This window comes from Protomyctophum bolini (genome assembly GCF_963924005.1).
Source record: "Protomyctophum bolini genome assembly, chromosome: 9".
Lineage (NCBI taxonomy): Eukaryota > Metazoa > Chordata > Actinopteri > Myctophiformes > Myctophidae > Protomyctophum > Protomyctophum bolini.
In genome coordinates this window covers 24,086,814-24,104,465 of record NC_137870.1, presented here as the reverse complement: position 1 = coordinate 24,104,465, position 17,652 = coordinate 24,086,814, and the positions used below count along the sequence as shown (strand labels likewise).

General features: G+C 41.3%; 1 protein-coding gene across 2 annotated transcripts; it reads right to left on the bottom strand.

Moving 5' to 3' along the window:
- Window positions 1-379: 379 nt before the first annotated feature.
- Window positions 380-16,602, bottom strand: relb (v-rel avian reticuloendotheliosis viral oncogene homolog B). Of its 2 annotated transcripts, XM_080773168.1 has the most exons (11): window positions 16,239-16,602; window positions 15,966-15,986; window positions 15,654-15,829; window positions 13,805-14,122; window positions 11,607-11,770; window positions 11,396-11,487; window positions 11,115-11,246; window positions 7,367-7,471; window positions 3,570-3,785; window positions 3,227-3,298; window positions 380-2,032 (listed from the first exon to the last, which is right to left on the bottom strand). In XM_080773168.1, the coding sequence occupies exons 1-11, from the start codon at window positions 16,309-16,311 to the stop codon at window positions 1,569-1,571; spliced, it is 1,833 nt and encodes a 610-aa protein (XP_080629294.1). In that variant the 5' UTR covers window positions 16,312-16,602; the 3' UTR covers window positions 380-1,568. The 2 variants fall into 2 exon arrangements, with proteins under 2 accessions (XP_080629294.1, XP_080629295.1); XM_080773169.1 differs by lacking the exons at window positions 15,654-15,829; window positions 15,966-15,986; window positions 16,239-16,602 and adding an exon at window positions 14,783-15,020.
- Window positions 16,603-17,652: the final 1,050 nt, after the last annotated feature.

Genomic DNA, 17,652 nt, shown 5'->3' with positions numbered 1-17,652 from the left:
CCCATCGTTTTTGTCATTTCGTCATTTTTTTCAAATCTTCAAAAATGATGAAAAACGGCGCGCTATAGTATGCCGTACGATATGGGCTATAGCCCATGGTCCAAAATGATGAGAAACGAGGCTAACTTTTTTTTTCAAAATTTCAATTGAATTTCTGTGCTGCTTTAAAGTTGTCCTTCTGAAAGGACAAAAACGATGGGTTATAGCCCATGTTTTTTGAAATTTTGGAGAAAAAAAAGTTAGCCTCGTTTCTCATCATTTTGGACCATGGGCTATAGCCCATATCGTACGGCATACTATAACTTTAGTTTATTTTCTAATTTTGTCCTAACTCAAAATAGAGCAATGATCCAGGACCACGGGTGAGTCATTTTTATTTGACTTTTAATAGTAATGACAGCAATCACAGTGTGCATGTGTACATGTGCATCATATAGACCAGTGGTTCCCAAAGTGCTAAATGATAGTTAGGAACCAAATGGACCGTTATTGGTCTGTAACTAAGAGAATTACACATGGAACCAAATGGAGCCTAACGGGTCCATTTGTACACTCTGAGTGATTACCAGTGATTTTACAATATAAATTGGGGGTCGCAGAGATAGAAATGCCATTACATTTAAATGGTTGAGAATCACTGCTAGAGCCGTAAAATTTTCTCATGGGGATCCCTGGCATACATTTTCAAATGGGCGTCAGCGGGCTAATTAGTGTCAATTTAGGGGTCCTTAACATGAAAAGGTTTGGGAACCACTGATATAGACCTCTCTGGTTAGCTCACAGAAAGAAAGAAAAATAGCATCAGGGAATAGACGCAAAGAATGAGCAGAATATGGGGGTTGACAGTGAATGGATAGATTAAATATCAAACAAGTCAAAGGTATGGCAGTCATAAACAAATAGAGATACTGTAACAGGCAAGAACCATGTATTATGGATAAGAACAAATACAACATTTTAGTATTTTGATGTTTGTTAAACATGGATCTTTTTCTTCACTTTTAATTGACTTCCTCCAAAGGAAAGTCAATCAGTCCTTTTCACAGATTGAACATGTACAAAATACAATCTATGCTACATACATTTCATTCTACTCTCACCAATGAGACTTACTATAGCCTAGGCGCAGCAGTGCACAGAGAAGGATTCTATTGACAGGTTAAATAGAGAAGTTCATGGGTTCCCTTTTCAGTGTCCCTGGCTTCTCAATGAGCCAGCTACATGCCATAACCTCAAATGGCTTTTATTAGGATTAGGCTATACTGCTAGTAGCATGATGATATGTTCACTCATAGGACTAGAGAGAGAGATTGACAGAGAGATAGGAGGGGACTGGGAGGGCATTTTACATTACAACGCTAACTTGGCAATGGTCCCGAAAGCCTTGACCAGCAAGGCCTTTGAAGAAAAATAGATAAGATTGTGTTCGCGAGATGGTAGACAAATAAGACCAAGTGTCTGACAACCACGCTCCATAATACAAGCTATTCACTGTTTTAAGTCCATGAAGTAAAATAATTCAACGACTAGCGTCTGTTATTCACTGTATTATATAATTCATCCCTTTCTCATTGGTCCTCTTCAATCTTCACTTGAAGTATGTTGGATGGGCTATCCTGTGGGAGGTTCTCAGTCTGTGCCTGGCTCTCACTGACCAGGTGGCTAAACGTTAAGTCATTATACTGGGAAAAGTCCTGCACGTATGGCCCGAGGTTCGGATTAAAGTTAGCGAAGTTGGAGCTAGCATCAGGAGTTGGACTCTGGTCAAAGCCATGGAACATCGATGTGGTCAAATATGGATCGGACAGCATGGCCTGAAGTGCGGGCATCTCCAGCAGCTGATTGATGAGGTTTAGCTCATTATTGCCATCATAGGTCTGGTTGGAGAGTATATTGTCAAGTGCACTGTAGTTATTGTCCACCACAGCAGAGGCAGGGGGTAGCCTCTCCTCTGGTACGAGCATGGGCTGCTCGGTCACAGGGAAGTGGAAGAGCTGGGAGGTGGACGGTTCAACTGTGGCAGGACTTTGGGCTATGGGAGAAGAAAGCATTGGTGTAAGAGATGCCACAAATATGTTTAGTGCAAGTCTCTAAGCATCCATGAACACAATGTTATAATATAAATGAGGGATATGGCAACAGTTTATTTTATTATTATTATTTTTACATAACTGTTGCCCCTGCGTCCCGAATCCGGATAAGCCGTTAAAGATGCATGCATACACGTTTAGAAACAATGGCAAGTTGTGGTATTCATAAGCCTCCTCTCTAAGCTACAGTGAAGCATAAAGTTCACTGGAAAAATCATGAAACACTTAATTATTTTGTTTATCTATTGAAGATCAAAACATGTTCTTGTAGGTCGCAGAATGAGATTACTATGAAAAACCTGTCTGTCCATCAGGCAGGTCTCGCCTCCATATATGGTTGTCAGTCCATTACGCTTCGTGACATGATACATCACGCGCCTCCATATACTGTATGGTTGTCGTCGCACAGTCGCAGATTACTATGAAAACCTGCAAAACCTGTCAGTCAGTCAAAAACGCCTCCATATATGGTTGTCAGTCCATCATGCCTCATGACACGTCACACCACCATATATGGCCGTCAGTCCCTCACGCCTCGTGACACGCTCCATATGAGGCCTCCATATATGAAGATCATGACACTGACCTCATCAAACACTGGATAGCCATACATGGAGAAGACTGGATCATCACCTAGATCTGCATATATGGAGCCGGCCAGCAACTCAACTCTACTCCCACCACAAACCTCGAACCCTTAGATCTCCATATATGGAGCTGAGCTAATTCCCCCCTGACCTGTTCTGACATTCCATATGCTGATCTGACCTCATCAAACCCTGTGAACTCAAGACACGCTCCATATATGGCCAGACCTCATCAAACTCTGTACACTCAAGACACTGCCCTCGCTGCCACCGTTAGATCGCCATATATGGAGCTGACCTGTTTTGACATTCCATATGCTGATCTGACCGCATCAAACCCTGTACACGCACACGCTCCATATGACGATATGACCCCCCCCCCCATGACAAAGCATCAGTGCTCTCCCTGCATTCTGCCATCACGCAGTCTTAACCGGTCACGTAAGTCGGACTAACAGGAGGTCGGACTTATGGGCAGGCCCCGTTTTGCAACACACATAGGTTAATTTATGGAGGATTACAAAGGAAAGAAAGGGAATGATGCCTTACCTGCCACACAAGGTCTCTCTGTCAAACTGATGTCCGTCTTTATCTTTCTCTTTCGCTTGACCTCATATGGATCTGAAATGGGATCAATAGTCAAAATATATATATTAGTAGATTCCAAGTAGTATATTCACATTTTTGTAAAGTCTCAATTTGGCCCATATATCGTACAGTATGCACAGTAATCAAAAAATAATATTTGAAGTTTTTCCAGAAAACAGGTTAAGGAATTTTTTGAATTCCGTAGAATCAGTCCAAAATGGGATAATATAAAATTAAAAAAAAGGAACAATTATTTTATGTATCCTTCCTTAGGGTTCACTAATGCAGTGAACTATTGACTGACCTGGGTTGTGTGGCAGGTACGTAAAGCTGATTGGTTCGCTGTCCATGCGGTCTGAGAGACGACGCAGGACAACGTTGACTTCAACCTCCTCTGTGACGTCCTGTTCCTGATAAGGTGGGCTCTTGAACACAATGGCGATCTGCCGGTGCACATCTGTCTGAGCAAACTCCCCCTTCGCCTCCCATGTACCTCGCTTAAAGATGATCTCAATGTCATCTGTGGGTTCAAGGGGACATCAAATATAATGATTCATAAAGATGTATGGGTAGCAACAGAGAAAAGCTGTTTTACTATTGCTTCTGTGAACAGAGGAATGGTACCAAACAGACATGGCATCTGCATACTGATCTTAAGTGAAAAACTCTAAGAGTAGATGTTGCATGCTGATCCGTTCCGTTTAACATTTCTGCACTTTCACTTTCATACGCGCTGATGGGGCGAAACCTGATGAAAGTTATGAAGCATTTCAAACACTTCCTTTCATGAGAAAAGGGCTTTTGACTACCCCAAGATAGATTAAACAAAAAAGGTGTTGGAGTTTGGGGTTTTGCAATCAGGCCACCCATGTATTGCAGTATATGCCACTTAATCAACCAAAAAAAATCATATATATATATATATATATATATATATATATATATATATATATGCTAAAATATGAGACTCATCAGAAATTACAAACTTCTATCAATTGTTAATGTGAATTCCAAGAAATTACAAACTTCTATCAATTGTTAATGTGAATTCATAGTAACATACTGTATGTATACAATATACAAGAGGATACTACACACACCAAGTCCTTGGTGCCGGCCCACGGCAGAATAATCTACCCCATGCAGGCTCTTGCTCAGATTAAAGTGGCAGAGGGGGGAAATAATCCCATTTTAAAACATTCCCAGTGGGTATGGTCCAAGAGGCCAATAGCAATAGGGGCCAACTTTGCATTATTAGGAGACGGGAAGAATGTTGGAGTATATTCATTTCCAATAGAGACACACAGGGACTACAAATTTCACGCCCCCAAATGAGACAGCGGTCCCACTTCTGGGACCGCTGTCGGTGTACTGCAGCTGCCAATGCAATTCCTACGAGAGGCATCATAAAATGCCCTAATTTTACTGGTCCATTACTGAGGCTGTAGCAACTTTTTTTGTGTTCCAATAAAGTGTCCCATATGTTTGATTTGTCCTTTTCAATGTCACATACCTGCCAACTCAATATACAACCCACAATGTACTATAATATACTCCATCAGTTTGTGAAAAGTGCTAGCATTGTAAATCTCAAGTCAAAGTGGTCGCACGGTATATACGTCACGGTCGCATCCCTTGAGGTTTTCAATACCCAGATATATTTGTTGTATTTCGTTTTATATGCTATGCATTTGTGGAAAATTATCCACTGTCAAGCATCAAGACTAATTATTAATGCTCATCTGGAGAATTCACTAGGAAGTTGAAAATGTCCTCCATTTAGCTGGGGAGAAGCAAACCACGCCTACTTTATTTAGGAGACCATGAGCAGTTGAGACGAATAACAGTCCAAGTCCATAATTTATTCTGACCCCTCCCCGAAGAGGCCTAGCTGTCCTGATTTATACATTATGGATAATTAGTGTGGACTGTTATTCGTCTCAACTGCTCTAGGCTTTGTGTACCATTTCACCTCTAGTGGCTCCAATGAAGTTCGCCCATCATCATCATCATACTATATAATCATCATCATCATCATACTATATTTCTAACAATGTCTGTCTGTCTGTCAGAAACACCGCCGTATCTCCTCATTGCCTGCACCAATTACTCCCAGGCATTGACCATATGAATATGGAGGTCTTAACGAAGCCCTTTTTTTCGAATTGACACATTAATGATTAATAATGCATTTATTAGTGAATTAGGGCGCAGTACCCCCCGCGGCCACAAGGGGGGTACTGAACAACTCATCTCCCCGCAAATCACGTGTCACCAGTGTCACCAGTGAAATGCATGTTGGAACGGACACAGATTAATACTGGGACACAGTTTCCGGCGCAACATTCTCCTTGCATTCTCCAACGCACTTCCCCTTTTTCACACCGCCCCCAGGCAGGCACCAGACCTATGCATCAGACCCACACGAGGAAAACAACTCGGACCCATAGTACAGCTACTCTTGCGTCAGTCGACATAACTTCTTCTTTAGGGAAGCATCGCGGCCATGTTGCGTGGCACGACAACGTCAGGTTACAGCCCAGCGCGCACCCAGCGTGGCTGCGTGACACACTGAACAGCACGATCACAACGGAATGCTTATCTGTCGGGTTCTCGGGGTGGCCAAATGGAGACGTTTGGGGAAGACAGATCCCGTGCCGTTGGAACAACACAATGACAAAATACATACAGACAGATGCAATGACAACGACACGTTACTAAATCACACAAAACATCAAATTCTTATCCTGATTATATAAAGAACAAACTACAACTTGCTTTGAAGGCCAAAAAGCCAACCTCCGCGTTCACCGTTTAATAGCTTATATCTCCATGGGCAGCAGACGGTTAGCGGTTAGGGACCGTCTACAAAGTGCAACACTGAACTTGAAAATATTCAATAACTTCCATTTATAGGCAGAATATCACCACCATATTTACATCACACATCAATGGTGTACTTATGATTGTACTACAGCATTTAATTAGCCTATACTTTTGTGCCCAACCCAACTTCCCAAGACGCACACTGAACATGATTTGCTGTTCATATATTCAGAACGGGTAAGGAGTAAGGACTAGTCTTTATAATTTAATAATCTTTGGTATGGTCTGAGGTCAATAGGCTGATGGAAAAATAAATAAATCACACTTTTGCCACAAGGGGTCACCAAGGCACAACATGCATTAGTGACTGCAGGCCTTATCGCTGCTGTGAGGCCGATATTGAGAAACTGGAAGAGCTTACATCAGGGCTCACAGATTGGACACGATGAAACTGCACGGTATGAGTATTTGTTTGCCAGAAAGAATAATGTCAAAGGCAAGTTCCATTTAGTATGGTACTACTTTTACTTTTACGTACATTAAAGGATTGGTGTAATACAATTTGTGTAATACATTACAGGTGATATAATCCCTATTGTTAGTGTGTCCTATTAGTGTAGTTTTTGACTGCTTGTTGTTGATTTTATTTAGTTTTTTGTCTTTTTGCTTTCATATTTTTCTTTTGTTTTGTGAAATATGTTGTTGAAAAATCAATAAAAGACATTGATGGCAAAAAATAAATAGAAGAATGTGGCCACACACACGGATAGCAAAGTGCATTTTATTTTATGACGCAGAGTATAAGAGAACCAATGTTTCGACAGACAACTGTCTTCTTCAGGGTATATTGTACCACAACATCCTGTATTCATATATGCATACAGTATGTACAGTACATCTAACTCACCTGCCCCCAAAAATCTCACTTCTCACGTTACATAAGTGTGATTTTCAATCAATGGCGGCCGGATAGTGCAGACATCATGACCAAATTATAGTTATAGTAGTTAATTATAGTTATAGTAGATAGATGAAGTATTGTCTTGTATGTGGAACATAAGTATGGTTTAATTATGTATTATGCATTGTATTTCTAAACTGCACTTTGTAATATTGTTGAAAGTGAAGTTTATCATTATCAAAACATCAAACAATAAATTTGATTTAATCAAACAGTATCACTTTGCTTCTGCCTATATGTGGCGTTTGCTGTGTGATGAGAGGTCTTGGTGTTTCACTCTATGTGTCTGCACGTGCACACGTGTGCACACTCACCTTTCTGGACTTTGTCACATAACATGTAGATCTCCGTCTTGCCAGTACAGGGACCTTTATAGAGGTTCAGACAAGTGATCTTCAACTGAGATGTAGTAGTTGCCTCTGTAACAGAAAAGACATGCATGAAACTAGTGTAACCTTAGCCTACCACAAATGGAACCAAAGGACCCTTTTCTAACAATAAACTCTGAGACTGTACAAATGGACTGTTATAGGTCCATTCGGTTGTACCCTCGCCGACCTCCATGGGGACCCCCCCTTATCTGCGGACCCCCACGCAGAATACTGCGGACCACCGGAGGTCGGCGCGGGGGACCCCATGGAGGTCGGCGCAGGGGTCCACGATAGTCTGCATGGGGGTCCGTGGATAAGGGGGTCCCCGCGGAGGTCGGCGCGGGGGTCCGCAGTAGTCTGCGATGCGTGTCGTCATGCTGTTCACGTTGATGCGTGTGGTTTATTTTCCACATGCCTGGTTGCTGGCGTCAATTTCCACAGTATTATGTTGTTGCTGGAGACACGGCAGCCAATCAGCATTGAATCAGAAGTACTCGTCAGTATGGTTGGCAGTATTGCCAACTGTCGTGACAGAAATAAGCTAACCAACCTCCAAAAGCCAGCCAAGCAACTGAGGGAAAAATAATCAAGTTTGGCTGGAAATAATTAGACTTGGCAAATGGCAACTACTCCTCAGTAGGACTACCGGTGTTGCGTGTCGGTCTGGTTGTCTAAGTTTCATAGGCATTCTATGACCAGCTGGTAAAAAGAAAATAAATCACAATTTCACCACTGCTCTAATAAAATAGCTGTTAGAGTTGAATAGTTCGGTCAATTTGAGATAACAGCAACAGCTTGGTTACGCACAAGGTACATTTGCCGCAAATAATTTGAAATGTAGTATTGATAAGCACAGAGCATGTCAGTGAGAGAATATGTATGCGTGTGTGAGAGGGGGCCAGAGGTGCGAGGAGGGGTGTAGCAACAGCGCTTAACTTGATTTATACTTCTCCAATCCACTGTGCGCCTTCGATGGGATTGCACAAACACGAGTAGACATATAATATGCCATTAACAGCCGTCTCTCACGATACTTATGGCAGCAGGCCTAATTGCATTTAGGCCATGTGCAATAATGCTACTGCAAGCCAAAGTCAAAGTGCAGTACAGTGCAATCAGTGAAGTGAGCATCTGCAATGTTGGAAATATATTTACATAGAGAATAGATAGATAGATAGATAGATAGATAGATAGATAGATAGATAGATAGATAGATAGATAGATAGATAGATAGATTTTATTTGTCCTTTCTGAATTTTTTGTGTGCAAGGCAGTCATCAGCATACAAAAAAAACATATACTAACAAACAGATGACACAGTACACTGACAATAAAGAAGCAATGCCAACAGAAGGCCACCAGTCATAGTTCCAAGAGGCATTACATCACACTTTATGCACGGAACTGAGATGGGGCCTGCTTGTTCAAAAGTCCTATACTTAAAAGGTAAATATAGCCAAATATAGTATTGGCTGTGTAACAGGTGTGTATTATCCCGGGTCTCATACATTGAAGTCATACTCAAATCGTAACCCAGCTTTTTTGCTAGACACGTTGATGATTTTATGGAGTTTGTTCTTAGAAGGTCTAGAAGGTCTGAAATAAAATCAGCTAAATTTGCATGTGCTTAAATTCACATTTAGAATTTTTTTCAGATGTCAAGATTTTCTGAGATGATAGAATGGTGATGGATGATGATGCTCATGGAAGGGGAACCTTCTGAAAGCTTCATGGGCAAAGATAATCAACTTTAAAATAATAAAAAAACGGTCAAAATGACCTCTTAGACCAGTGGTAACCAACCTTTTCAAGCCCAAGAGCCCATTTTATTCCCAATTGTAAGCCAAGATCTACCACTAAAACGTGTTAGAAAAAACACTTGTTTTTTTGCTATTTCTGACAGGCTCAATGCATGTGCACACATCCACACAAAGACTAAAGCTTAAATTAGAATAAATACTTATAGTAAGTTTGTTATATTATCAATGTCAAATAATATTAAGACAAATTAGAAATAATTAGTATTAGAAATATTTCAATGAATATTCACATGACAAATGACATAGGCATAACATGACCATATATATTTGCACAGATATGGTGACATACTCTCAGGGTCAGCCCACCTTTAATGAGACTGCTGTGTTATCTGCAAGCGTTTTGAAATCTGGTTCATATTTAGTGATTGCCAGTCTGAGGGTGTCATTAAGATGTGAGTCAGTCATACGAGTTCTAAACTTGGATTTTATTATTTGTGAAAAGGCCATTTCACATAAGTACGTGGAACCAAAGTAGGCATGCAGCTTCAGTGCACACGACACAATCAGGGGATACTTCTCTGCTCACAAGAGACCAAAATTCCTTCTCTTTAGCTCTGACCTGCAGGTGACAGTCACTTACTAATCCAATAATCTCCATTTAAATATCTGAAGTTAATGCAAACACATCCTGCATTTTATCGGACAGCAGTTCAATGACAGTAGGCTCAGTAAATAGGATTTGATACAAAAGCAGCTACTTGACTCATGCGTTGTACTTCAACAAGTTTTCATATTTCATATTTATCATATTTTTTGCTCTATGTGTGCGTGTGTACAGAATTCAAACTGTAGCATTGATTATTGTCACGGACAGAAGTCATTCTTTATTTCTTTCCCTTTGCATATGCCCTGGAGTGCACTCGCCTATTAGTTTGCATTGCAGACTGGTATATTCAGTATATTTGTCTCATTTTTATATTTTTGTTGTTGCTGCGCAGCAGTTGAGGAGAACGCAACTATGCATTCCTTTAAGCAACACAACTTCTGCAGCTGCATCCATACGTTTAGAAAATTGCATCAATGATCAAATCCCAATAATAAAAAATATTATAACAACGAACAACGAAAACTGAAGGAGCAGCGGCGCTATCGGCTAGTAGTCCCAACTCGAAGTGTATGCAGCCTGTCACGAGCCCCGTGAGCACGTTGTTCCGTATTTTAATGTCGGGTCGGAGAATAAATACAGTATGAATGACGGCGGGATTTATTTGACAACTCTGTCCTGCTTTCTTCACGAGAAGAGAAGAGCGCTCACAGCTGCTAATATGGTAGCAGCCGTGTGGCTGTCAGTTCTCTTTACGGCATGACGTAATGGGAACCTGGGTCTGGGAAGCTCAGAGCTGCAGCCATTGGCTCATGATACGAGCACACAACCAATGGGACAGATCATTCAGTGTTGCTAAGATACCACCCCCCCACCACACACACACGCACACACACACACACACACCCTTGGACGATGGGGTCTATTCTCAAACTCAGAGCCACAGCGCTCTGCTCAAAATTAATTTGCATGTGACGAGCGGCACTGACATTATTCCAATGGGTCTGACACTTCGCGATCGACTCGAAAGGTTCCGCGAGCTACTGGTAGCTCGCGAACCCCAGGTTGGTTACCCCTGTCTTAGACCTTCTAGTGTTAACCAATGATAATGAGCCATACCAGGAAATGGAGCATGATTCCATTATTTGGGTCCATTTTAACGTTCTCAGAAAACTAATTCGCCGCCAAGACCGCCATCTGGTGAAAAACATCACACTTGTGTGAAGTGAGGGGCGCTCTTATATGTGTGTGTGTGTGTGTGTGTGTGTGTGTGTGTGTGTGTGTGTGTGTGTGTGTGTGTGTGTGTGTGTGTGGTATTGCTCCTTACTTTTGTCATAAATGGGGTTGGACACCACAGGGCTCAGTGAATCCTTCCTTCCATCTTCCCACTCAAGCTCACACTGGAAACACAGACGCACCACATTCATGTCCATGTCTTCAATGCTCTTAGAATGGCCGGCTGTGAAGCAAATAATACACCATAATCATTATAATACATTTCACAGTAAGACATATTATTCACCTCTTATAAAATGGATGGATGTCAATATTTGTAAGTAAATAAAAGTGAGTTTATACTGTATGCGCGTGCGTGAAGATTAATCTCACTTTTGAATGGGTCAATATTTTGGCTTCTTCTTTTCTCAAGGGAAGCATCCAATTCCTTTCTCCTCACACACTGGATACCCAAATTACCAAAGCTGAAAAAATATGTATGTGAAGTTACACATAAACAATAGGCAATTCATATATAATAACATTACTATGAAGAAAAATAAATGGATGTGTACTACAGTACACATCCGTTTCTGTACTGTACCTGTGACGTCTTTCAGGGGGTTTAAAACTGACCACGCAAATTCCAGCACCTTCAGGACAGTCTTTACCCACAAGGCAGTGGGGGTGAGGCCGGTACGGAATGTCTTTGGTCACCAAGGATACTGTGACTGTAACCTTCTTTATGTGCTCAATGGGTCCCTGAATCTGAAAAGGTGACATGGAAAGAATGAGACAGGAATTTGTGTGAAGAGAGCAAAAGTCAGAAAGAAAACAAGTAGACAAACATCACCAACGAACTTGTTATAGTCTGCATAATTTAAGCTTCAATGTAGCTTGGAAACAGCCGTTACTTCCTACACACTGATGTCCAGACTACTACAGACTGTTAGTTGAATGAAGTCGGAAGATCGTTTGATTGAAAGGTGTGAAAAGGTTTCTCAATGAATGCACCTCTCTCCATACCAGACAGTCACTTTTCAACCCACCCACCCACCCACCCACCCCCACACACACACACACACACACACACACACACACACACACACACACACACACACACAACTCCTAGCAATAAAGATGACCACATTGGGCTTACAGGACATAGGCACATGGTTATATATATGATTTAGTGGCTTTTTGTGTCATCCTTTTAGCAAAGCATCATTACTACAGTATTTCCAAATGGTTTTCAAATTTTTAATTTAGTTAACACTTCCAGTGTGCCGGAGTTTTTCAAAATAAAAAGGCGCTACAGTGCCCAGCAGATGAGGCATATTTTACTCTGAAAAGCCCCGCCTTGCATCCCCCACCCCCCCAAATCGGGAGGTATAATTTTCCATTACTACCTCAAGCTGTCACATCTGATCTCCCTTTAAAAGCATTAATATTCCAAACGAGATGCTTGGTTAAGTCAGAAATGAGGACAGAACATCGGCGTTCTATTCAAAACCATGGACAACAACGTAGATTTAGAGAATACAGATTTTATCTATATAACGTATCCCATCAATCAAAACAAGTTGCAGAGTTGTACTATTGCTTTGGTCAGCATGATTTATCATTGCAATGAACACAGAAATGAAGTGATGTTTTTTCAATCTCTGAGTCCACATGAGGACGTATTCTGTGTTGCTCGGCCAAGTATTTAGCCGATCTGCGATCTGTCCTTTCCGCCACATGGAGACAGCGTTTTTGGAGACTTAACCGGCTAATTTTGAAACCACCTCCCAAAGTGGCAAACTTTGGAGACGCGACTTTGTCGTCTCCGTGTGTATAGCGAATGTCTCTTTCCTGAGCCGGTGATGTCATAGTCCCCTCGCCCCCTCCAAACTAACCATTTGTTTATGAAGTGTTAATGGTTTATTTCACCATAACTATTATATATTTGCACATAATGTCTATAAATCTCTTCTCCGAAAATAGCAGATAAGTTCACAATGCATCATGCCGCCTTGTGAGCTTTAAGATCCGCAAACTATGAATCTCATACATGCTTATGTATACTTTGTAGTCTAGCTTCTGGCAGAAAAGGGTAGTTATGAGAATATTAGTAGGCCTATGTAAAATCATTACAATTGTAATGATTTGTAATGAAAAGAAAGCTACATGATTATGCCACAATGCCACATAATATGTGGCATTGTGGCATAATCATGTAGCTAAAATGTAAAATGCATATTATGCATTTTACAGGCTGTGCATAATATAGCCTACCTACACTACAAGCAGCTTTCTCTGGGTGTCCGGAGCGACCTGCCGCTCTCGGCCTGACTACATGGTGTCCGGAGCGCCCCGCCGCTCTCGGCCTGACAACATGCATAATTAACATAACCGCAATGTGGACGCTGGAAACTAAAATGCCATTTTCAAACTTGAATGGGTAACAGCCGTTCTCGTGTGGAAGGCCTCTCAATCAGTCTCTGAGCATGTGCATTGTTTACATTCTGAAAGGGAGACAGTGAAAGCAATGGCTCATCACTTCATTAACATAAAGACTTTAATCTGTGACATCCAAAACCGGCGAGTAAATATTGAAACGTGGCAAAGTGAATCACCTACTTTACTGTAATCCGTATGCCTGATTTATATTTGGTTGTACGCCAGTGTCATGCACTGACAATAGCAGATCTTCAAGCTCTCAGTACACTGATTTGCAAAGCGTTGTGAGCTTGCAGATAGTCTATTTTCAATACACGACACCCACGCACAATTAAGTACAGCAGCAGGACAGAACAATACCTCAATAGCAGGTTGAGTCTTTGTAGTCTCTGTACTGGATGTTCCCAGGATGCTACCAGCGGACCGACCCTCACATTCATAGCGGAATCTCATTCCTCTCTCCTTGGGCTGCTCCACAATCACCAGATCAGGCTTCTCTAAGATCCGCTCAAGTAGCTCAGTGTCATTCTGGGTGCAAGACAAGGGAGCTTCATGGCTCTTGGATGTCACCGAGCTGCGACCTCGTCGGGATGGACCCAAATGAGAGGTTCCTCGGTTGGGATGACCCGATGCCATTTCTTTAGTGCAGGACGGCCGCTGAGGGAATGAGCAAGGTGGCTGTGGGGAAAAAACACATACAAATTACTATTCTGCATGGGCCGAAACTGTTAGACAGCAGGCGATTCAGTATTAATTAAAGAAAGGCAAACAGAAATTAAATATTGATCTGCCACGTGTCATAGTTAACCACTTGAACCCCAGCATTCATATTCTGTGTGGAACATTAGCCAAAAGTAGTCGATCTACAAGCTAACAACAGGTCTCGTTGCGATGCTGTGAGTTTGTAAATCGGCAACATTTTGTACAGAACCAACAAATGTCCAGTTTACTACAAAGTCTTGAGGGTTTGGCTGTGGCTAATAATAATAATTAACGTACATGTCAAGGAAAGTCAAAATATCAGCACTGTAGCAGTTGTCTGTCGTATTTACATGCATGTACTTTTTACTAGTAGTAGATATAATTTATGAGAGTGCCGTTAGACCACAGACCACTAGGTCTTCCGTTTAATTCCCAAGCAACAGTTTAGCACAACTGTCACACACGCTCCTCCTTTTACTTTCACAAAAACAGTCTCATTTTCTGTCCATTTTACTATTGATTCACAATGTTGCACAAACAATTTCCAAAGCATTTTTAAAAGATATAACATTAGACCTAACAAAACAAAGTCAAAGTCAAAACAGCCTCTTTGACAACACATGATCATCGACTCACCAAAAGAAAGGAAAACAATAGAATAACGAAAAAGGGAAGAACTGTGTCACCACCAGTGCTGTAGCCTCCCTCTGTTATCTTAAACTGGTTCACGCTACAGTGAAATGAGGCTGGAGAGAGCTGTGTGTGTGTATGTGTGACGGTGGTGTGGAGCTCATGTTTCAGACTATGGTGGTGGTGTAGCAGCAATGTGTGTGTGCTGTGCTGTGCATAATGTTTATGTGAATGAGTCTGAGAATGCGTGTGTTAGTCCGAAAATCTAAACAAAAGCTGGATAGTGCCAAAGAGAACAGGAAACAGGAAGTTAACTCTGTGCAAATCGACCAATTGGGGCAGCCGGACTTCCAAAGAATTTAACCTTTCACCTCAGAGGGCTTGGCTAGCAAGAAGAAAAGGAGGGCAAAACGAAAGTAGGGATCAGATTACAGCATTTTCCCAAGTCATCTTGTTCCTCCTCCATGTTATGCCTCCTCCCTCAAACAAGATCTCAACATACAAGGGGGGTGTGTCTGTCTGACAAATGCACTGTTGTCGTTTATAACAAATTCCAGTTCTAAGAACAACAAATAATATCCACAACAACCTCCTTGTGGTGATGAGGATAGTAGGACTTTATCAAGCTTATATTTTTTAACTGGCTATAACTGAGGTAGGGTTTATCTAGTGGCACAGTGGATATTGGTTTACACTACAGTTTGCAGCCAACTATTCTGTGAAGCTAATAAAAAATGATGGAAGTAAGAAGGGATATACTCATGCGTGTAGTTAATAAAAAGTACACCATACACAGTTATTGTACATTGATGCCATAGAATATAAATGTATTGAGTCAAGACGCATAGGTTATCGTGGTTTGTAAGACTATGCTTACCCGGGAGGCTGTTCCCCTGGCAACCAGCACTGACTGGGATGCAGGTGAAGTGGTCTGCCCATGTAGTCTGTGATTCTGGTCCTGGGGTGGGCAGAGGAGGTCTGTGGGTGGGGGAGGAGGTCCTGGAAGGTGTCTCTGAGACACTCTGTCCTCTGTGATCATCTCTTGGATGATGTCTGCAAAGCAATCCATAAGACTCAGAGAACTGTATTCAAATGTGAGTTCACAAAAATTACATTGCATGATGTGAGTGTATAAACTAGGCTACTCTGAGAGTGATGAGTGTCAGAAAGAGGTAGATGAACGTCTCACCTAAATCTCCCATTTCGAATGCTGTAAACAGAGAAAGAAAGCATAGTATCAATGCTAAATGAAGATATGTGGTCCACAAGTGTTTTACTAGTCTACAAGTCACAACCTATTAAAAGTCAAACTATACAAAACAATTATATCAAGCTAGGATTCACACAGTAGATTGTGTCATGCTGTGATGACTGGATTGGGTCATCGGCCCATTCTGTAAGTCACGTGCTTTTTCTGTCGGGTTGTTGCACAGTTTGCACACACATACAGCTGAAAACCTACCCGAGGAAACGTTACCGTAAACGCTCATGTTTCTCATTGCATAGAAAACGTCCTGGGACTCCAGATGGACCATTAACGCTCCCGTCCCGTTCTTCTACCACTGTTGTTACTGTACCACTCCTATGGTAACGTGTCGTGAATTACTCCTCCTGTTCGTTTAGCTTCCTTGTTTGTAAAACAAATAAATGTATACAAAAGAAATACAAAAAGGCGTGTGGTGATGTTTCCGTCAAAGTGCGTAGGTCACCGATTTCAGCCATGTGTTGTTGAATCCCATGGACGTTTCGTTTGTGTGACTGACTTGTGTAAATTGTGTCAGTTCCGATCGCACATGATTCGTAGATTCGACTGGCTGGTCGTTAGGGTGTGGAATTCCCCTTGCGTCATGAAATGGGAAATCCCCTCGGGCCAAAGTATGGCGACCTTGTCAACCAACTACACAAGTGCACCATAATTCAATTGACCGTTTGGTGTGCAGTGCTCAATATTATTTTATCCTCGTTATCCTGGCATAAAAGTAAAAAAGGAAAAGAAAAGCGCATGCTGTCTATTATTATTGACAAAACATAAAACATTAATGCCGACTCGACGATTTCTCCTCATTGCATCATGTACGGGTACAGGATGCACTTGCACTAAAGAGACCGTCACCGTGTCATACTAGCGTAGCCTGGGGGGTAGCAGGGGGTCTGGCTCCGAGTCAGACTTGATGTGTTTTAGGGGCGTTTATTTTGAGCTGGAGTTCTGTTCCCTCTCAACTACAGTTACCTCCAGGTTACCTCCTTATTACCTCATACAATACTGCCATCTACAGTTGAGATAAAATATAGCAATTTTCCCGGAAAACAATCCGTTTGGAAGCAATTAGAGTTCACAATTTATAATACCACTGCCGGACAAGATTTCATTATCAAATGAGTGGTCTAAAGTAAAATATATAACCCTTCCACAGGAGTCTTTTCATATGTATCATACATTGTCATTATCACCTAGCTAGCCTATATAAATGATTAAGTGAATAAGATTAAACATTTTCATAAATAGTTATCACTGTGAAACTGCACCAGTCAATTAAATACTTATTGTATTACAAGTTTCCTGAAATTCTATATTTAAATATGCAAATAATGCAGTTATATGGAAAATATACCACAATTTGTATAACTTTCCAGAATCAAAATCGGAAAATTGGCTCAAAAAAAAAGCTCATTTCATTTTGTATGTTACAGAGTCAAAGGTTTTTAAACGCTGGAATATTCAATATCTATGTAGGCCTATCATGCCATAAAGCAGGCATAAAATAAACACATATATAGTTCCGTCTACAGTATTTGCTGTATGTTGTTGGACACCCTCGACAACTAGATGATACATCTATACATTATTTTTCCCTCAACAAATTAGTTTGTTTTAA